Source organism: Camelina sativa, chromosome 17 (genome assembly GCF_030686135.1).
Source record: "Camelina sativa cultivar CO46 ecotype springtype chromosome 17, ASM3068613v1".
In the NCBI taxonomy this organism is placed as follows: domain Eukaryota; kingdom Viridiplantae; phylum Streptophyta; class Magnoliopsida; order Brassicales; family Brassicaceae; genus Camelina; species Camelina sativa.
The window spans coordinates 19553698-19571162 of record NC_141896.1 but is presented as its reverse complement, the minus strand read 5'-3'; the positions used below and the strand labels follow the sequence as shown (position 1 = coordinate 19571162).

The window sequence follows — 17465 nt, the reverse complement described above, 5'->3', positions numbered from 1 at the left end:
AGTCAATAAATGTACATTGCATTTGAAATTATCAGTTTTATTAAATGGAACTTATAACGTAACTTTTCCAAGTATGTCTTTTTCTATTAGTAAAAGGAAAATAATAAGGAACACGAAAAATAAATAAATTGAAGCATACTTGAATATTGATGTGTATATATTCCTTTCTACTGAACTGACATTCATACTAATGTAATTGCAATTGTTTACTATTATAATTTTGCAAAACTGAAACAACGAAAGCATAACCTAAGTCAATTTCTTGCGTCCAAAGAAATCATCTGAAAGTTCTTTTTAGTGGTCTGGTAACTCGGTTTCCTCTTAAACTCCATCTCCGTCCTTTCTTTTAAACCCGAGGTCCTTCATATTCTGTTGATCATGAGCATCTACGTTTTGATTATCTGGCATCTCCTGCGAACCGAAACAAAATATCAAATGACAAGTTACAGAAAGAAAACATATAGTTAGCTATCTTCTATTCTCAACTATGATTCATCAATCAGGTCTTGTTTCAGTGTTTCTTACCTGTAATCCCTGTTGTTGCAGATTCTCTAAAGACTCTCTCCCCTGTCGACTCTGTTTCAAGGCTCAGTATCTGTTGTTGCAGATACCTTCGTTTTTTCAATGGAACTCGACTCTGGTCCATCCGACCTATTTCGTTTGTTTCAAATACCAAGTCTTCATTCTCCTGACGAACACGTATCGACTCTGGTTTCATCAAAATAATCCACTGCAAATAGCATGAGGAAGTTCTTGTTTGGTTTCTTGTTTACCTTTGGTTCTTCAACGGATCGACTCTGATTCTGTTTCATCGCTTCTTCACTCAGCTTCTTGCTGTTTATCTCTAGCGTCTTCTGCCATTAAAGTTGAGAGTAAGTTCTCGCATCAGTTTCTTCGACTTCTTCTTTCTTCAATCTTGTCTCTTAATCCGCTTTTGTTTTCTCACGGCTCGTCTACTCTGAAAATCAAATGAAAGATTGGTTTTTATATGCATAGTTAAATGACTTTTTTCACACGAAAGAAAATATACATTTGCACGTACGAAAATATCAAAAACCCAACAATTAAGTTCCAAATAATATTTTAGAAAATATTCACGTACGAAAACTTTCCTTTTTTCGTTATACCACTTAAAAAGTTAAGAAATCATGTACATTTGATACAAACCAGTTTCACCAGTTCTCATGGTTGAAAATGAGAACTTTTTAATTAAAAATGCTACAAAATTAAGCTAATGTATGTATGTATGTGTTATATTGTATGAACGATACAGGGATTAGATTCTCATTTCGTATAGTCTACTCATTTGCTTTTGTTTTCCTAATATATCAATTAGATTTCCTCCAATTCAGCTTTTGTTTGATCCTGCAGTTGGTATCAATTGATTTTTCTTTTCTCTAATTTTGTTTTCCTTTAATATCAATTAAAATTTTTTTTTGTAACACAAATATATAGAATTGAAAGAAAAAAACTTTAGATTTAAATAATGAATAGATACAAACAAATGGTTCATATATTTTTATTTAGACATGAATGATCGGAGAATAATACTAATATCACTTCTCACATTTCTTGGTACACTTGTTTGAGCATGATTCCACACAAGCTGATACTCGTTTCACATCTGTCCATAACATACAAACACCAACCAAAACCATTAAACATAACGTCAATTAAAATACATAATATCAAAATTCCAACTACATATATTGTTATCCATTTGAAGAATAAGACAAATGAAGGGGAAAAAAGCATAAAATTGTATTATACTTATGCTTATGTAACATCCATTCCTGAACACTGTTATGACTTAAGAGGGTATAAAACAAAGTATAACAGAAGTAAAAAAATACTTACTCGGATTTTGGAGGGAAGAATGAGAAACACAATGAGATGCACAACCAAGTTTGCAGAAATATTCAGAATCATGAACTTTTTTGGAAAAAAAGAGATGGTGGTAGAAGACAGGTTTTCACACACTTAAATGGACACTTCAAAAATGCTGGAAACTTTGATCCAGCTTTACACTCCATAAGACAAATCGGATAACATCGCTCAAATGGGACAGCCTCTGTTTGAGTTAGAAGGTTCCCTATCATCATGACTATTGTTACAACAACCAACATTGCCACTCTTTTGCCTTCCATTTCTTTTCTCTCTAGCTAGATGATACAACATTTTTTTTTTTTTAAGTAATGAAAGTGTTGTTTTGTAAGTTGTGAATGCTGGTTGTGTTAACATTTTTTTTGGTCGTGCACAGGAGACAAAGTCTCCCATGAATTTATTAATGAACTATAAAATTACAAACGAACAGCTCGTGAGACAACAGTCCCCACGGCGTCTTCCCTTAGGATCTCACGGACCACATCAGGACAAGAATTAAAAGAATGGAAACCTAACTGTAAAGAAAACGCATAGTTCGCTAACCCATCCGCTAGGCGGTTAGCTTCCCTATACACGTGATTAATCCGGACTAGCCAGTCCCTTGAAACAAAGCCTTGGCACAATCGTACCAGGAAAGACAGCGGATGAGCAGAGCTGATCCCTGACTTTAACAATCCAACCACCAACAACGAATCCACCTCCAATTCCACCCGACGAAATCCCCTTCCCCAAGCTAGGTGTAGCCCATAGTACACACCCCACAGCTCCGCTAAGGGAGCCGTACAGACCCCTATGTTAATCGCAAATTCTCCCAACCACGCCCCCTCTCGATCCCGGATCGCGCCGCCTGCAGCAGCCAACCCTGGATTCCCCCGAGAGGCTCCATCTGTTGTAAGCTTCACCCAACCAACATTCGGACATACCCACTTAACCAGTTGTTCTACCCCGACCCTCCCACCCGTAGTATTCACCGACAGAGAGTGTGCTCTACGCACCTCCTCCGCCATATCCTTCACAAACTTCAACATGTCCCTACAAGTCCTTCTCTCTCCAAACACGTCACTACATCTCCACTTCCAAGCCCACCAGACTGTCATACTAAATAAAGTAGACCAATGACCATTACGTGAATTCAAACCAACCCGCAGGTTTCTAAACAGCCAAGGTAGCAGTGACTGATCGAAGAACTCAGGCTGCTTTCGCTGAGGGACCAACCGCCTCCAAATCCCAGAAATGGCAGGACAGTCCCTCAGGACATGTAGTATCGATTCCTCCGCTCCAGAACACACTTTGCACACTACACTGTCCCTCATATGCCGTCTCACTCGCTCCACATTGGTCATGATTACTTGATGACTGACCTGCCATAGAAACACTCGCACCCTCTCTGGAGCCACCACTCCCCACACACATGCAAAGAAATTCGCCATACTCGGACGGGCCTCATCACTCCGTGTCAATAGAGAGTAAGCCGAACGCACTGTAAACTCTCCATTCGGAGTGCCCTGCCAAGATAACGCATCCCGAAACCCTGCAACTCCACTAATTACAACTGAATATAGCCGCTGAAGAACATTCAGGGGAAGGAGCTGACTCAGCCTCGGAATATCCCAACCCACTCCCCCAATCCAATACTCCTCTACCACCATCCTCCTCTCAGTATCAGATAGATCCGCCGTAACATGACCTGAAAGCGGTTCTGGTAGTAACCAACGATCTGACCAAAACCGGATTATCTTCCCATCCCCGGAAACCCAGCCTATCCCTTTGGATATAACCTCCCTAAAGCCCACACAAATGCTCCTCCAAGTCGACGACCATCGACCATTAGATACCAGCCATGATTGGTCATGCACATCCCTGACTTTGTATTTACTAGTTAAAACACGAGCCCAGAGGCTGTCCTTCTCATGTAATAATCTCCATCCCACCTTAGCAATCAATGCCCTATTCATATCTCTTGTAGGTCGCAGACCCAAACCCCCCTCTTGCTTCGGTACACACACTCGCTTCCACGCCAGCAAGTGTTGTCGCTTCTTCTCAGCTGTACTCCCCCAAACAAACGCTCTGGACAGTTTATCCAGGCTCTGCGAAGTAAACTCTGGTAACAGAATTGCCCCCATGAGGTGGACCGGTAGCAACGAAAGAACCGACTTTGTCAATGTTAAACGCCCTGCGAGGCTCAGCGAGCGACTCTTCCAGCCCGATAATCTTGCAGAAACTCTTTCCAAAATCTCCCCAAAGGTATCCTTATTGATCCTTTTCTGTAGAATTGGCATCCCCAAGTACTTGCCTAACTCCCTCGTCGAACCAATGCCACTCTCAGCACTTATCAGCTGCTCCATCTCCCTACTGACATTATTAGAAAAATAAATCTTTGACTTCTCCAGGCTAACCTTCTGACCCGAAGCCAAACAAAAGCTCTCCAACACCCCTCGGATCAGCCTCACTTGTGCAACTGATGCTTCTGCAAATAATATCAAGTCATCCGCAAAGCAAACATGAGACAATTTTGGTCCTCCACGTGACACTGCTATTGGCTTCCAATCCCCTCGGCCCACCGCAGCTTCAATCTGATGACACAATCGTTCCAAGCACAGAACAAATAGATAAGGCGAGAGCGGGTCGCCTTGCCTCAAACCTCGAGCTGCTGTGAAAGAATCTGTTCGCTCACCATTCCACAACAGGCTCATGGACGGTTCAGTAACTCCCGCCATGATCCGCGTAACCCAATTTGCAGGCAACCCTGCAGCGACTAGAGTCTCCTCCAGGAAATCCCACCGTACCCGATCATACGCCTTCTCCAAGTCCAGCTTTAACAACATCCAACCCTTCCGACCTTTCTTCCGTCGCATAGAGTGAACTACCTCCTGTACCACCACGATGTTATCAACACTCAGTCTACCCGGGATAAAACTAGACTGAGCCGGCCCAATGAGTTTCGAAATCACCGTTTTCAGCCTAAGAACCATCATCTTCGTTATGATCTTGAACAGGACATTACACAAGCTCACCGGTCTGAACTGTGTAATGCGCTCTGGCTTAGCCACCTTCGCTATTAAAACCAACAAGGCATCATTTGTCGATTCTGGCAATACACCCGATTCAAAAAAGTCTAAAACAAACTTAGTCACCGAACTCCCAACAGTCTCCCAACATTTCTGGTAAAACACTGGTTGGAACCCATCCGGACCAGGAGCTTTAAAACTCCCCATGCATTTCACCGTCCCCACCACTTCCTCACCCGTGAATGGCCGCATCAAGGCGGTCTTCTCCGCATCAGTTAAGCTTGTCAACCCCACAGTGGATAAGCTTTCCCAGACCTCACTCACATCCTGTAAAGAGTAGAGCCGTTTATAGTAGGCAACCGCCATTGACTCCAACTCCCCTTTATGAGACACCCACCTATCCTCATCATCCTTCAACATTTCAATCTTATTCCTCTTTCTGCGAATCACTGTTGATAGGTGAAAAAAAGCCGTATTCCTGTCACCTAACTCAATATGTTTCTCGCGGGATTTTTGAAACCACAAAGTCTCCTCCTGTTCCAGTAACGTTTCAAAGTCCTTCAGCAGTTGCTCCTCCTTACAGATCAACTCATCCGTTTGGACTACAGCCAATAGATCCTGTATCTCTTTGAGTTCCCTCACCAAACCCTCCTTTCGAGTGTTAATATGTCCAAACACTTCTCTATTCCACTTTTTCAACCTCCACTTCAACGCATCCAGAGCTGCTGGCGTGGACAAAGCAGAGCTCCAAGATGTCCTGACCAACTCCTTAAAACCTTCATGATTAACCCAAGCCGCCTCAAAACGAAAGGGTCGACGTCGCGGATCCACCAGACGCTGCAGATTCAATTGAACATACAACAGCACATGGTCCGATGAGAAAAACGGAAGGTGAGAAACAACTGCCTCCTGCCATCTCAAGCGTGCGTGTGCACAACACAACACGCGATCCAACCTCTTAGCCACGAAGTTACTCGCTGCCTTTCCTCGCTTCCAAGTAAACTGATTTCCTTTGAACCCCATATCGATCAACGCTAGATCACTGATCCATTGTCCAAAGGCAAGAGAGTCTGCTGACAACCTACCATTGCCCCATGTTCTTTCATCTAACCGCAAAATAGTGTTAAAATCGCCCCCAATGATCAACGGACCAACCACACCCCTGATCACTCCACTTAGTTTCTCCCACAGTCCACTACGCCTGCTCACTGTTGGCGCAGCATAAACAACCACCAAATTCACCGTCTCCTCCTCTTTCTGTATCTGAGCATGGATAAACTGATCAGTTGATGCTAACACCTCCACTCTGCCTACACTCTCTCGCCACAGTAGCCATAGACCACCACTCTGTCCAACGCATCAACCCGATACGAATTCTCATACCCCAGACGTTGACAAATCCTGCTAGCTCTATCCCCCGCCGCATGTGTTTCAAACAAAGCTAAAACATCTGTATCAAACTTCTTCAACATATACCTCATTGACCTTCGAAAATTGGGTTTATTCGCCCCCCGGCAATTCCAAAGCATGCAATTCATGATCACTATCAATAAACTCTGTAGAATAACCGGGGAAACGTGTTATTGATCCCCACTCGCACCCCCACCCTCTGATGGTCTCTCCTGCAGCACGAGCTCCATTGACGTAACATCAGCCACCAAGTTATCTCCTCCCAATTCCCTCCGTCCATCCTTCAACAAACTCGAAGCATCAGGTCGTGGACCTGTGAAAGCACCCCCTTCACGCCCCACATCCTCACTATCTACCCGAAGTCGTTTCCCCGACGAGAAACCACCAACATCCGCTCCCATAGGCCCAAACACTAGCCCGCGCGTAGATACAGTTCCTTTCCCTCCTTTATTTCTAACACCCGTCCCTTTCCAGCCATTATTCCCCCCAGACCGTCGTTCTGAGTCGCCCACACGAGAATGAACCCTCTCCATTCCCCCTCTCTCCACAAGCTCCTTCCCAGACCTGCCATTCCCATCATTTGGAATGTTTTGGGTATCTTCATTCTCTTTATTATCATCACGAGAACCACCAACCTCATGACTCCGACCCTCCTCTACCAAGCCCCTAAATCTGTTCGACACCACCAGATCGCATTCACCTCCCCCATACTCCTCTCCAATCTCCCAGTCTCTCCCTTCTCTCTAGATCCCCCCGCAGAAAACACCAATCCATCAGAACCCGCACCCCGCCCTCGCACCTGTGTGAACCCATCCTTGTCCTGTTCCACCCTAACGGGACTCATTGCACTCAATTGTACCGCGTTTTGAGCAACCTGGGCTACAACCCTTCGAGGACAGGCCGCCACCAGGTGCCCAAACACCCCACACCCTGAGCAAATAGTGTTCAAACCCTCATAAGAAACAAAATAACTCGCTCCATTCACCATAACCATACCTTTCAGAGGTTTTTTCATATTCACCTCTATACACACTCTAGCAAATCTCGCCCTTTCCACTCTCATGGTTGTTAAATCCACTCGGAGTGGCCTGCCTAAACCCTCTGCTATCCCCAACACAATTTGCCTATGGTAGAAATTAATCGGCAAATTTGATATCCGCACCCAGACCGGAGTCGTGACAATCTCGTCGCGCAATGGATCAAAACCTGGGTCCCATGCTTGGACCATCAAGATACTCCCCATCACTCGCCACGGTCCCCCAGTCACTGCTGTCATATAATCCTCCTCAGAATCAAATCGAATCATAAAAAACTGCCTTGGGAGATCCAAAACAGTCATTCCCCCGTCGGCTTCCACAACTCCTTCAGCCGTCGACTCAGTGCTGCAATCGTGATACTCCGACCTAAGACCTTCACGATCATACAACTCCGATATAGCCCATTCATCACATCCAAGACATCCTGCCCAATCGTGACCACCACCTCTCCCTCTTCACCACTCGGGAATTCCACACTCATCCTAGATTTCACAAAATCGTCCGCCAAAGCCTTCTCCGGTACCAGAATCCCACCACGCCCACTCTCGCGAACCTTATCAACCCATAGCAATGACCCATCTGGCCCACCCCCCGGCGGCCGACCATCATCCTCTATACTCTCATTCTCATCTCCGGAAATCGCAATCCCCACGCGGCTAGGGTTTTCCATTTTTTGCTGGTTGTGTTAACATGGTCTGTTTATATAGTGAATTAGGGGGTGTATTCAACTTGACATTTTATGTGATTTGTATAAAAGATACAAATCCTATGCTATTCAATCATGTATTTTAAAAAGTCTCTTGAAATCTACTGTTATTGGACTGATGATTTAAAAATCTACTTTAAAATCCATTGTTATTCAAAACAGTTTGTGGATTTGGATTTTAATAAGTTTTAGGGATTCTGAAGGATTTGAGAGGATTTGTTTAGTTAAAAATACAGAAATCCAAATCTCATGGTTTTAGGTGGGATTTGAAAGAATTCTCCTATAAATCATATCAACTTCCCTAAAATCTATCAAAATTCCAAATTTCCTAAATCCCATGAAATTCTCCAAAATCATAGTTTCAATACACCCCTTAGTGATTGTGTAATTATATGTATTAGTACTATCATCTCCATATTGAGCCACAAATTAGGCCGTAATCTCTAATCATATCCAGATTAATTGCTTTCGTTTAGGATTTGGAGATCTCTATATAATTGATAATGATGATCGAGTATATATGTTTATACTGGACCCAATAAGTGAACTTATTTATAGATTGCTTTGTTTAGGATTTGGAGATCTCTATTTAATTAATTAGGGAATTAATAATGCTGATCGAGTATATATGTTAACATATAGTATGTTTATGTATGTACAACAGTACACATACTTATTACTTGTGGCGGGAAAACGGTGATCAGCTGACCCCGGATTCATGTTCCAATACGTCTTAATGCACAGATGGTAAATCTGTTAGCGTTATCACCGTTTAACCAGGGCTCGATTCGTCCCTTATACGTATGTCAGTCATTGTTTTTCCCTTTGCTAAGAGAGTAAATATTATTATAATAAAAATTAGGTGTTAATTACAGATTGGAAGACCTAATAAGAAATTGCTAGTGACTTTTACCTTTGTTACATCTTCAATATGTTTTGAATTTAGTCTTCTTCTTTTTGTTTTTGTTCTTTTAAAAATCACAGCATTTGTCGTGATTTGTATACATTTTTAAGTTATTATGAAAAATCTAAATTACCTTTTATTTAGTTTAATGTTTTTAAATATTATAATGTAATAATTTATATGATACGAGTAAAAACAATTTTGACTCCGGCCGGTAAACAAAAATTATGGGTTCGCCACACGTACATGATCATGAATGTGTTTTAGTATACGTTCACGCACTCTATGTTAAAAAAAAAAAAAAAAAAAAGAGGGTGGTCGTGTATATCTGTTGAACACAATAATCAGATGCATACATAAAATATTAAACGCGCGTCTGTAAGTGTAGAGTAGTGTATGCAATATTATTATTAAAAAACATCCTTTTCTTTATTATTGAAGTCTCTTTACTTTGGATGTGGATGGTTTTATTAATCGGTACATACTATACTACTGGTTTATAATTTAGACAGTAATTTCCATAATATAGAAGAAAAATCAAAAGCGCGGTTTTTAGTTCTTGTGGGAGCACGTGCTGCACGTCTCTGAACATGAATCCACGCATACTGAAACTTTCTGCACATGATCTGCATGCCCCATATATAAAACAACAAACCATAATATTAATACTGTAAACTGAAAACTAAGAAGACCTTTTATAAAAAACTGAAGAAAAGATAACAAAAAAAAAAAAAAAAAAATTACCTTTGTCGTCGATTGATGAGGATGAAGCACAACGATCGGTAGCACATCCGAGGTTGCAGTAATAATCAGTTTTTGATTTTGCCTTAACAGAAAGTGTACGACGTTTACAGTCCTTGATACACATAATAGGACATAGTAATTTTTTAAAACCGAAGGATAAAACACCACACCCCGCAAGACAACCTGCGTAACATACTGGGAAAGACAAAACAGCCTCTGTCTCGATCAACATGTTCCCCATCACCAACATCATCACCACTAACATGGCCATTCTTTTGTCCTCCATTTTCTTTAAAAGTACAAGTTTTTTTTTTTTTTTGTCTTTTTTTGGCAGAGAATATTAGAAATATTTTTTGATTGAAAGTGTGATTGTTCGTTTGTGTAACTAAGGTTTATTTATAGTGATAAGTTGGTAGCTAGAGCAGTACAGTAAAAACTCTATAAATTAATAATGTTGAGACCAAGATATTTTATTAATTTATAGAGATATTAATTTATCTATAAATTAATAATTATTATTTTATAGTGTAAATTAATAATTATTAATTTATAGATATATTTTAATTGTTTAAATTTTTAAAAATTATGAATTGAGACAATTTTAGCAAAATAAGATTAGAATTTCCAATATTGTAATTTTTATGGTATTGGAATTGAACTTGAAATATTTAGAAACCATTATTGAAAATAAATTACAAATACTATAGACAAATTCACTTAATTCAAATTTATGAATAAGAATATCAATTGTCATATTTTAATAGCCTATCAAACTATTAAAATGTAAATGAAGTATATTTAGAAATTGAAAACATTAAAATGTTTTAGCTATTTTATGAAATGTGATAGAATATTTTATATCATTATAGTTTGAAGATACAACATAACAATTGTAATATAAATCTGAGGTTTAGGAGAAACTTACTTTATTATATCAGTACATATATATATATATATATATAATTATTAATTTATGATATTATTGGGACCATATTTTACATAGTGATTTCAAAAAAATTATTATCTTATTATCTTATCAAATTTTATTATTTTTTACATTGGCCCAACTTGGAACTAGGAAAATTTATTGATTTATAGTGTTTATTAATTTATAGAGTATTATTTTGTAGAGGTTTTAAATGATTTGAGTTTTTAATATGATTTTGATGATTTTAGGGAAGTTATTGTAAAATCATGAGATATAGATTTCTATAATTGTACTCCACTAATCTCTATCGAATAATTTTACCACAAATTATATAACACAACACAAAAACAATGAGTTAGAAAATGTGTAATTGTGATAAAATGATTAACGTACAAAAATTAGTATCGAAACTTTCCTTTTCCTTTATACCCTTTATAGTACAGCAGTCCCGTTTACGGCAGTGCACTAAGAAAATTAAGAAAATCATGTACATTTAATACAAACCCGTTTCACCAGTTCTCTGATGGTTGAAAATGAGAACTAACCAACTAAAAATGAGCATTTTTTATACAGTAAAGATAAGATCAGAAGCAACTAGAGATCATATTCTCATATAAGTGACTTTCCATTTGAAGTCTTCTCTTTTTCCCCCCGGCGAAGCTGTGACAACTGACAAGTAAAACTGTGCATCTCATAAAGTATATCGTTCTTTAGCATCACGACCAAGAGTTTTTGCATCCTCCTGAAAAAAAAAAAAAACAAATTGGACAAGTCACAACAGCTGCAGGGAGATTGTAGTTTAGTTTTAGGAGAACACAAAGATGTTGCAGAAATTATACATGAACTATAAATCCGATTGTGTCATTGTAACCAAGAAGTTCCTTCCACTGCTTTCCAATGCTTAGCTGCAACAAACACCGCAATAAGATATCAGTGCCCCCAAAAAAGCCTTCCTAAACAAAACCAAGATCCTGGCCCTAGTTTACTGAAACGATGAAAGCCAACTGCTACAAAACTAAGCCAATGTATGTATGTGTTATTGTGTGAACGAGATTAGATTCTCTTCTCGTGTAGTCTCCTTACTAGTTTTTGGTTAGGAACTTGGGAAAATAAGAAAGTTCACTAACTACATGTTATATATGTTTCCTCAAGAACACGTTTTTTTTTTTTTTTTTATATATTACCTGAGCATCCTCATCTGCAGCGTTCTTTGTCCATATAGAGATCTTGTCCCCTCTTGCTCTGAAGTTCAAAACTGCCCCACAAATCTCATCCCCGTGGTCAAATTGCTCACCAACTAACGCAAGTAACTAAAACAAGGATATACAAACATCAAAAGATGAATCACAACAAGCAGCATGGCCAAGAGGAAAAAACTAGTACAATAAACTCCTGAACGTTAGAAATACCGTGTTAAGCCAATTGGATTCTAGTGTAGCTTTAGGGAACATCATAGTCCATTTGCCTCCAGTAGCACAGGTAGGATCTTCCCATTTCGGATCAATCTTATGTTTGAAGCAGTAGAGATCGGCCCCTGGAACCCACTTGGTTGGAGGATGAATGTTATTGTAAAGACTGCATCAAGTAATCAACAACAGCCCTTTAAACTTATCACATACAACTGATACAAGAAGTTAACAAGTTTTTAAACTCATCCATCCATGACACAGATATAAGATTCCTTAACATAGAATAACATAAGGCACACAAACACCAAACTAGCTTGTTACAGATAACATTCTCCAATACAAAACTTGAGCAAATCAATGAAAGCAACGCCTCTACTCAAATCAAATCCATGAATCCATTCCAATTCCCTCTAGCTAAGATTTGCTCCCGTAAAATTCATAAACAAGAAAGAGAGATCTGACCTCCAGAACTCTTCTATAGAAGAGAATGTATACAAAGATCTCAAAGAGCTTCCCCATGTGACTTGATTCGATTTCGACGAAGGTGCATCGAACCAAAATGCCCAAGAATTCTGGATCAAGTGCGATTTCTGGATTACGGTGGTTGATTTCTTCGACGCGATGTTGTTCCCACCGGAAAGAATCGATTTCTCCTTCGGCGGACCGTCCTCGTTGGCGGAGGAGATAGCCTTAATCGCCGGAACATGCTTCTCTTTGAGGATAGGGTTCGTCGGGGTGTTAGGATCAATGTTCTCTGCAGCCATCATCGTCGATACTGAAGAATCTTCAACCACCACCACCACCATTTTTTTTCTCTCTTGCTCACTCGTTCGCTCGATCAGTTAGTTACTTTCCCGTTCGCTTCGCTCCGTCGAGTTTGTTCACAGTTACAGACGGACGGTGGAGAGAGAGCGTGGTATTTATTCTTTAGTATAAAGCCCAGTTTTGGTCCATCAGGCCCATTTAAGTGCGCGGGTTTCTTTTTTTTCTTTTCTTTCTAATGATTGTTTTATATATAATAAAGTTTAGTTTGGAATAAAACAGAGACAAAAACAGAGAAAGAGAGATTTCGACTAAAAGCTTTCTCGTCAGAAGAATGCTCCCTACCGTGGTGACGAAGCAACCAAAGGCAATTTTTTTTTTTTTTTAAATATCCGATAACGTTAAGATTTATAACTTTTAGAATGAATTCTGGGGGTGTTCAGTGTTCTTAATGAAAAGTAATTGTAAAACATTGTAGGGAAAGTGCAAGAAACTGAGGACGCTAAGAAGAAAGAAGAAGAAGAGTACATTGACCCGTGGCTCTTTTGTATGACGTGAAAGGTCCGTTTTGGTGAATGGTTTTATTCCGTTTCTCTAGTGGCAAACTTTTTAATACTACTTATGTAAACAAAAAAAAAAAAAAAACTATACTAATTTTTTTTATATGTTTCTTTCTAATTAACTATACTACTTAAATGCACTGTGTGTGTACTATATAGAGATGAAATCGGAATTATCGGACATAGTAACCGGGAAAGTATGTTCTAGAACATCTTTAAAAATAAAATAAAAAGTAATGATGAAGTAAACAGTGAAGTTTGAATCTTTTTAAAAAAAAAAACAAAAGAGACACCTTGGACTCGCGTAACGGCAACAAGTCTCTCTCTCTCTCTCTATATCACTCTTTCATCGATATCTGTGTTCTTTCGCTTTCTCCTAAGCTCTTTTCTAAATCTCTCTCTCTCTCTCTCTCTCTCTCTCTTATTTAGGGTTTAAGACTAATTTCTAGTTTGCCAAAACTGGATCTATTTAGCATAGTTTTACGCCCATGGCTTCACTTCTTTCAAGCTCGTATAGAGATTCCTTGGAAATGGTAAGATTTACTAGAGAGTTATTTTTTAATTTGTTTGTTCTGTTCTCAAATTTGGTTGCGTTGCCTCGGGTTTCCCTAATTCTCTGCTTTTCTTTCTTGATGCTGTTCGTTTTTTTATCTATAAATGTAGGCTTCTCGATTGTTTGGGTTTTTAGCTTCATAATTTATACAAAAAAAACACCATTCATTTTAGGTTTTGTGAGTACTGCAAGAAGCTTGATTTTGTGAATTTGATGGGAGCCCCGTGAGTGCAATTTTAAAGGAATCTTGAGTCTTTGATGTATATGATAAGCAATTTGATTATTAAAGGTTTAATATCAAATGTGATTGTTTAGCAAATGACTGACGAAAGCTTTGTGTCAAAAGCCCAATTTTAGCTGTGGTTAATTGGAATTATGATCCAAGTAATGCTGTGTGTGTGTGGCTTAAAATCTAAGGTCACTACTATTAGGCTGTGACGGTTGTATTCGTTTAAGGGGTCTTAGGAAATCTTGTTCCCAGTTTGTCTTAGCTACTGCATAAATTGTGTATATCTGTTTTGGTTTTGCTTTCTTCTTTAATCATTTGAGAATCTTCTTTTTCATATCTTGCATTCTTTTCCCCTGATTTTTTATAGGTCATCATACAGTTGAGAAATGAGATGTTGCCAAGAACTGATCCAAGGACATTCACCTGGTTGAAACCGGTGAGTTGAGATGTGTTAACTTATCCCCCACCCTCCACCCAGGGTTGGGGTTAGGGAATGAAGCCATTGGTCCGTGCTTGTAGGATAGATGTATAAAATTATTTGATGTCTATCTTCTCTTCCGTTTGGAGAAAGTTGTTTCGTAGTGGTTACTCTTGAACTATCATCATTTCTGATTCTAATACAAAGTTTTTTCCGATAGATTTGTTGAATCACACACTTCAGTCTTATTATAATCGTACCCTACAAAGAATTTAATAATTTGCACTCATAATACATCCATCCTGAGGCAGTTAGATTAGGGTCTTAGTGTTAAAAACCACGACAATGAGATATCCTACTACAACATTCATTCATGTAATCAAATTGAAAGCAATACATATGATACTCGAGTTGTTTTGGACTTCTTGAGTCATGGAAGGAACGCGCTTGTGCTGTCTCTAGGTGGATCATGACCCTGTGTGACCTCTTGTGAATGTGTCTTACCTTGACAGAGCCAAGACGGCGTGAGATTAGATGGGAATACTTTCTTTCTTGATTCAGTTTTTGATGTCTTCCTTTCACTGACGGCATCCGAGAAACTCCTGAGTTCGTTAAGTCGCTTCATCTTTTCCTTCTTCTGCTTCTGCTTCTGGAAAGAGAGGAAGAATGAAGCCAACGCTTTTGTGGCTTTCTTCCCAGATGATGATGATGATGATGAGGAAGAAGAAGAATCTTTCTCAAGTTTCAAATGCCGGTAATGGCGTCTGGGACAGCTCTTGGTGATTCTGATCAGGAGGTTCTTGCAACGCCGCATAATCTTCTGATTAAACGTAACTAGTGGTCCCGTGGCTCTCATCTTGTGTTATTGCTTTGTTTTTAAGCGAAAGCAACTTCTGAGAGACGAAGAACAGGGCATGTGTTGCTCTCTGCCTCCCTCAGGTGGGGTTCTCTTTTGTAGCCTTGATTTTGGATTCTTGGCAGGTGGGTTTCACGTTTTTGAGTACTTGGCTTAAGTTTGTGGTAACCCATGATTATGATGATCTTCACAGAGGCTTTTTTGTCTTCTCTCTACTACTGACAAAGTCCTCTTACTTAAAAAGTGCTTACAATTCTTAATTGCATATCATGATCACATTAGTGTTTATAAACTAAACTTAAACCATCAAAAATTAGGATATCCTATTGAGTTGACAGATATATATATTTTTTATGGACAAAGTCTACTATTTTTTTTTTTTTTAATTTATCGTTGGCTTAATGCATTGACTCTGATTTTAAGTTGAAAGTCCATTGGTTCTAAAATAATATATATAAAAGTAGAGTTTCAGTCTCTCCTTATTGGTCCATTTGGCAATATAATTTTAACAAAAAAAAAATTATATTAAAACATAAATTTAAAACAATTAGTTTTTACATTTAACTCACATAATATAAAACTAAAATTTTTATACCTTCTCCCTATAAATTATGCATTAACTTTATTTCTCCACTAAGTTGTATTAATCAATTGTATTAAAACAAAACAATAAATTAGACTTGTAACTCTCATTTTTCTAAATGTAATTTTTCATCATTTCTCTTCCTATAAATACTCATTATCTTATTCTCTTAGTCTATCACTCTTTCATTCTCTCATCTTCTTCCACTACTCTCAAATCTCTTTTTTGTTTTGTTTTGTTTTGTTTTGTTTTGTATTTTTTTGTTATTGTTGTTATATGGGTTATAAAAAATCAAATCAAATATCATTGTAAAAGCTTAGTTTTAGAGTTTGTATGATATGTATATCTTATATATTTATTTTAATCTTTTAAAATGTTTATCTCCATTTTCTATTTTATATTAACATCTTTCATTATTTTCATACTTCCTTACAATATTCACCACACAATAAGATTATAAAGTTGAAATGATCCATATGTAATTATCTATTATGTCTCTGGTTATCTCACATATTCATGTATCATTTTTAATAATTTATAAAGATCAATATAATATTTAAAGATCAATATAATATTTAAAGATCAATATAATTATCCATTTATCCATTTATAAAGACTATTTTGTTTTGTGATCCAATTGTTAAATCTGCAGATATCAATATAATATATATATTATTTTTTATGATTTGAGGTTTTTGAAAACAAAAAGAATATAATTAAACAATTGGTTTTTTGTGTCTTTAATCAAAATAAAAAATGATCCAAAAAACAAAACATATTCAACTGGAACTTAAATATAAAAATAAAATATAATTTTAAAAATATCATTTCACTAAATTCTCTAAAGATGAAACCATTAGTATGAAATCTAGCACTATAAATTAAATTGATGAGTGAAAACCAAAAAAATATAAGTTATCCTTGGGATTTTAAAAATTATTGAGATTGAAGAATTCATATAATTTTATAAGAAAACTAATTTAGTTTGTCACTTAAAAAGTAATATTTTTTATTTTGAAATATTATGTGTAAGTGTTGAGTTTATATCAACAAACAACCAAATCATGTGAATTTTGATTCAGCCACTTGGTATTCCTTTTATTTTAGGTTATAAAAAAATTAAAATATTTATTTATAATTAAAGACATGTAACTTCATTTAACTCAAATGTAACTCCTATCCAATAATTATACATTAATTCATTCCTCCTACTAACTTATTATCTTTCAAGAGAAATTATTTTTGGTTAAATTTTAATATTTTTTATTTATTTTGGTTGGCTAAACTTATATTCATATTTTGGTTGGCTAAATTAATATATTTCTCATGTAAAATTATTGTTTATAATATATTTCTCATTTCAAAGTTTAAAGCAATATATCATATATATAAAAGTAAGGTTTGGTCTCTCCTTATTGGTTGATTTTCATTTAATGTTTTCTAATTTTTTTTTATTTTTTATTTGCTTTCTAAT

The 17465-nt window shown here is 37.5% G+C and overlaps 3 protein-coding genes, 1 long non-coding RNA gene and 2 pseudogenes across 4 annotated transcripts; 1 reads left to right on the top strand and 5 right to left on the bottom strand.

Moving 5' to 3' along the window:
- Positions 1-1556: 1556 nt before the first annotated feature.
- Positions 1557-2170, bottom strand: LOC104757294 (thionin-like protein 2 pseudogene; annotated as a pseudogene).
- Positions 2171-6472: 4302 nt separating this feature from the next.
- LOC109129898 (uncharacterized) lies at positions 6473-7820 on the bottom strand (annotated as a pseudogene).
- A 1536-nt stretch (positions 7821-9356) lies between these two features.
- LOC109129834 (thionin-like protein 1) lies at positions 9357-10056 on the bottom strand. Its single transcript, XM_019238718.2, has 2 exons — positions 9694-10056; positions 9357-9575 (listed from the first exon to the last, which is right to left on the bottom strand). Exons 1-2 carry the CDS (start codon positions 9977-9979, stop codon positions 9502-9504), a joined length of 360 nt encoding a protein of 119 aa, XP_019094263.1. The 5' UTR covers positions 9980-10056; the 3' UTR covers positions 9357-9501.
- A 963-nt stretch (positions 10057-11019) lies between these two features.
- On the bottom strand, positions 11020-12932 carry LOC109129833 (eukaryotic translation initiation factor 4E-3-like). The gene is made up of 5 exons (XM_019238715.2): positions 12493-12932; positions 12031-12196; positions 11806-11931; positions 11461-11526; positions 11020-11363 (listed from the first exon to the last, which is right to left on the bottom strand). Exons 1-5 carry the CDS (start codon positions 12834-12836, stop codon positions 11313-11315), a joined length of 753 nt encoding a protein of 250 aa, XP_019094260.1. The 5' UTR covers positions 12837-12932; the 3' UTR covers positions 11020-11312.
- A 680-nt stretch (positions 12933-13612) lies between these two features.
- Positions 13613-14771, top strand: LOC147924057 (uncharacterized). The gene is made up of 2 exons (XR_015586292.1): positions 13613-13885; positions 14502-14771. It is a non-coding gene; the product is annotated as an uncharacterized LOC147924057 (long non-coding RNA).
- A 2-nt stretch (positions 14772-14773) lies between these two features.
- On the bottom strand, positions 14774-15495 carry LOC104757292 (uncharacterized). Its single transcript, XM_010480022.3, has one exon. The coding sequence runs from the start codon at positions 15406-15408 to the stop codon at positions 14983-14985; it is 426 nt and encodes a 141-aa protein (XP_010478324.1). The 5' UTR covers positions 15409-15495; the 3' UTR covers positions 14774-14982.
- Between the last annotated feature and the right edge of the window lie 1970 nt (positions 15496-17465).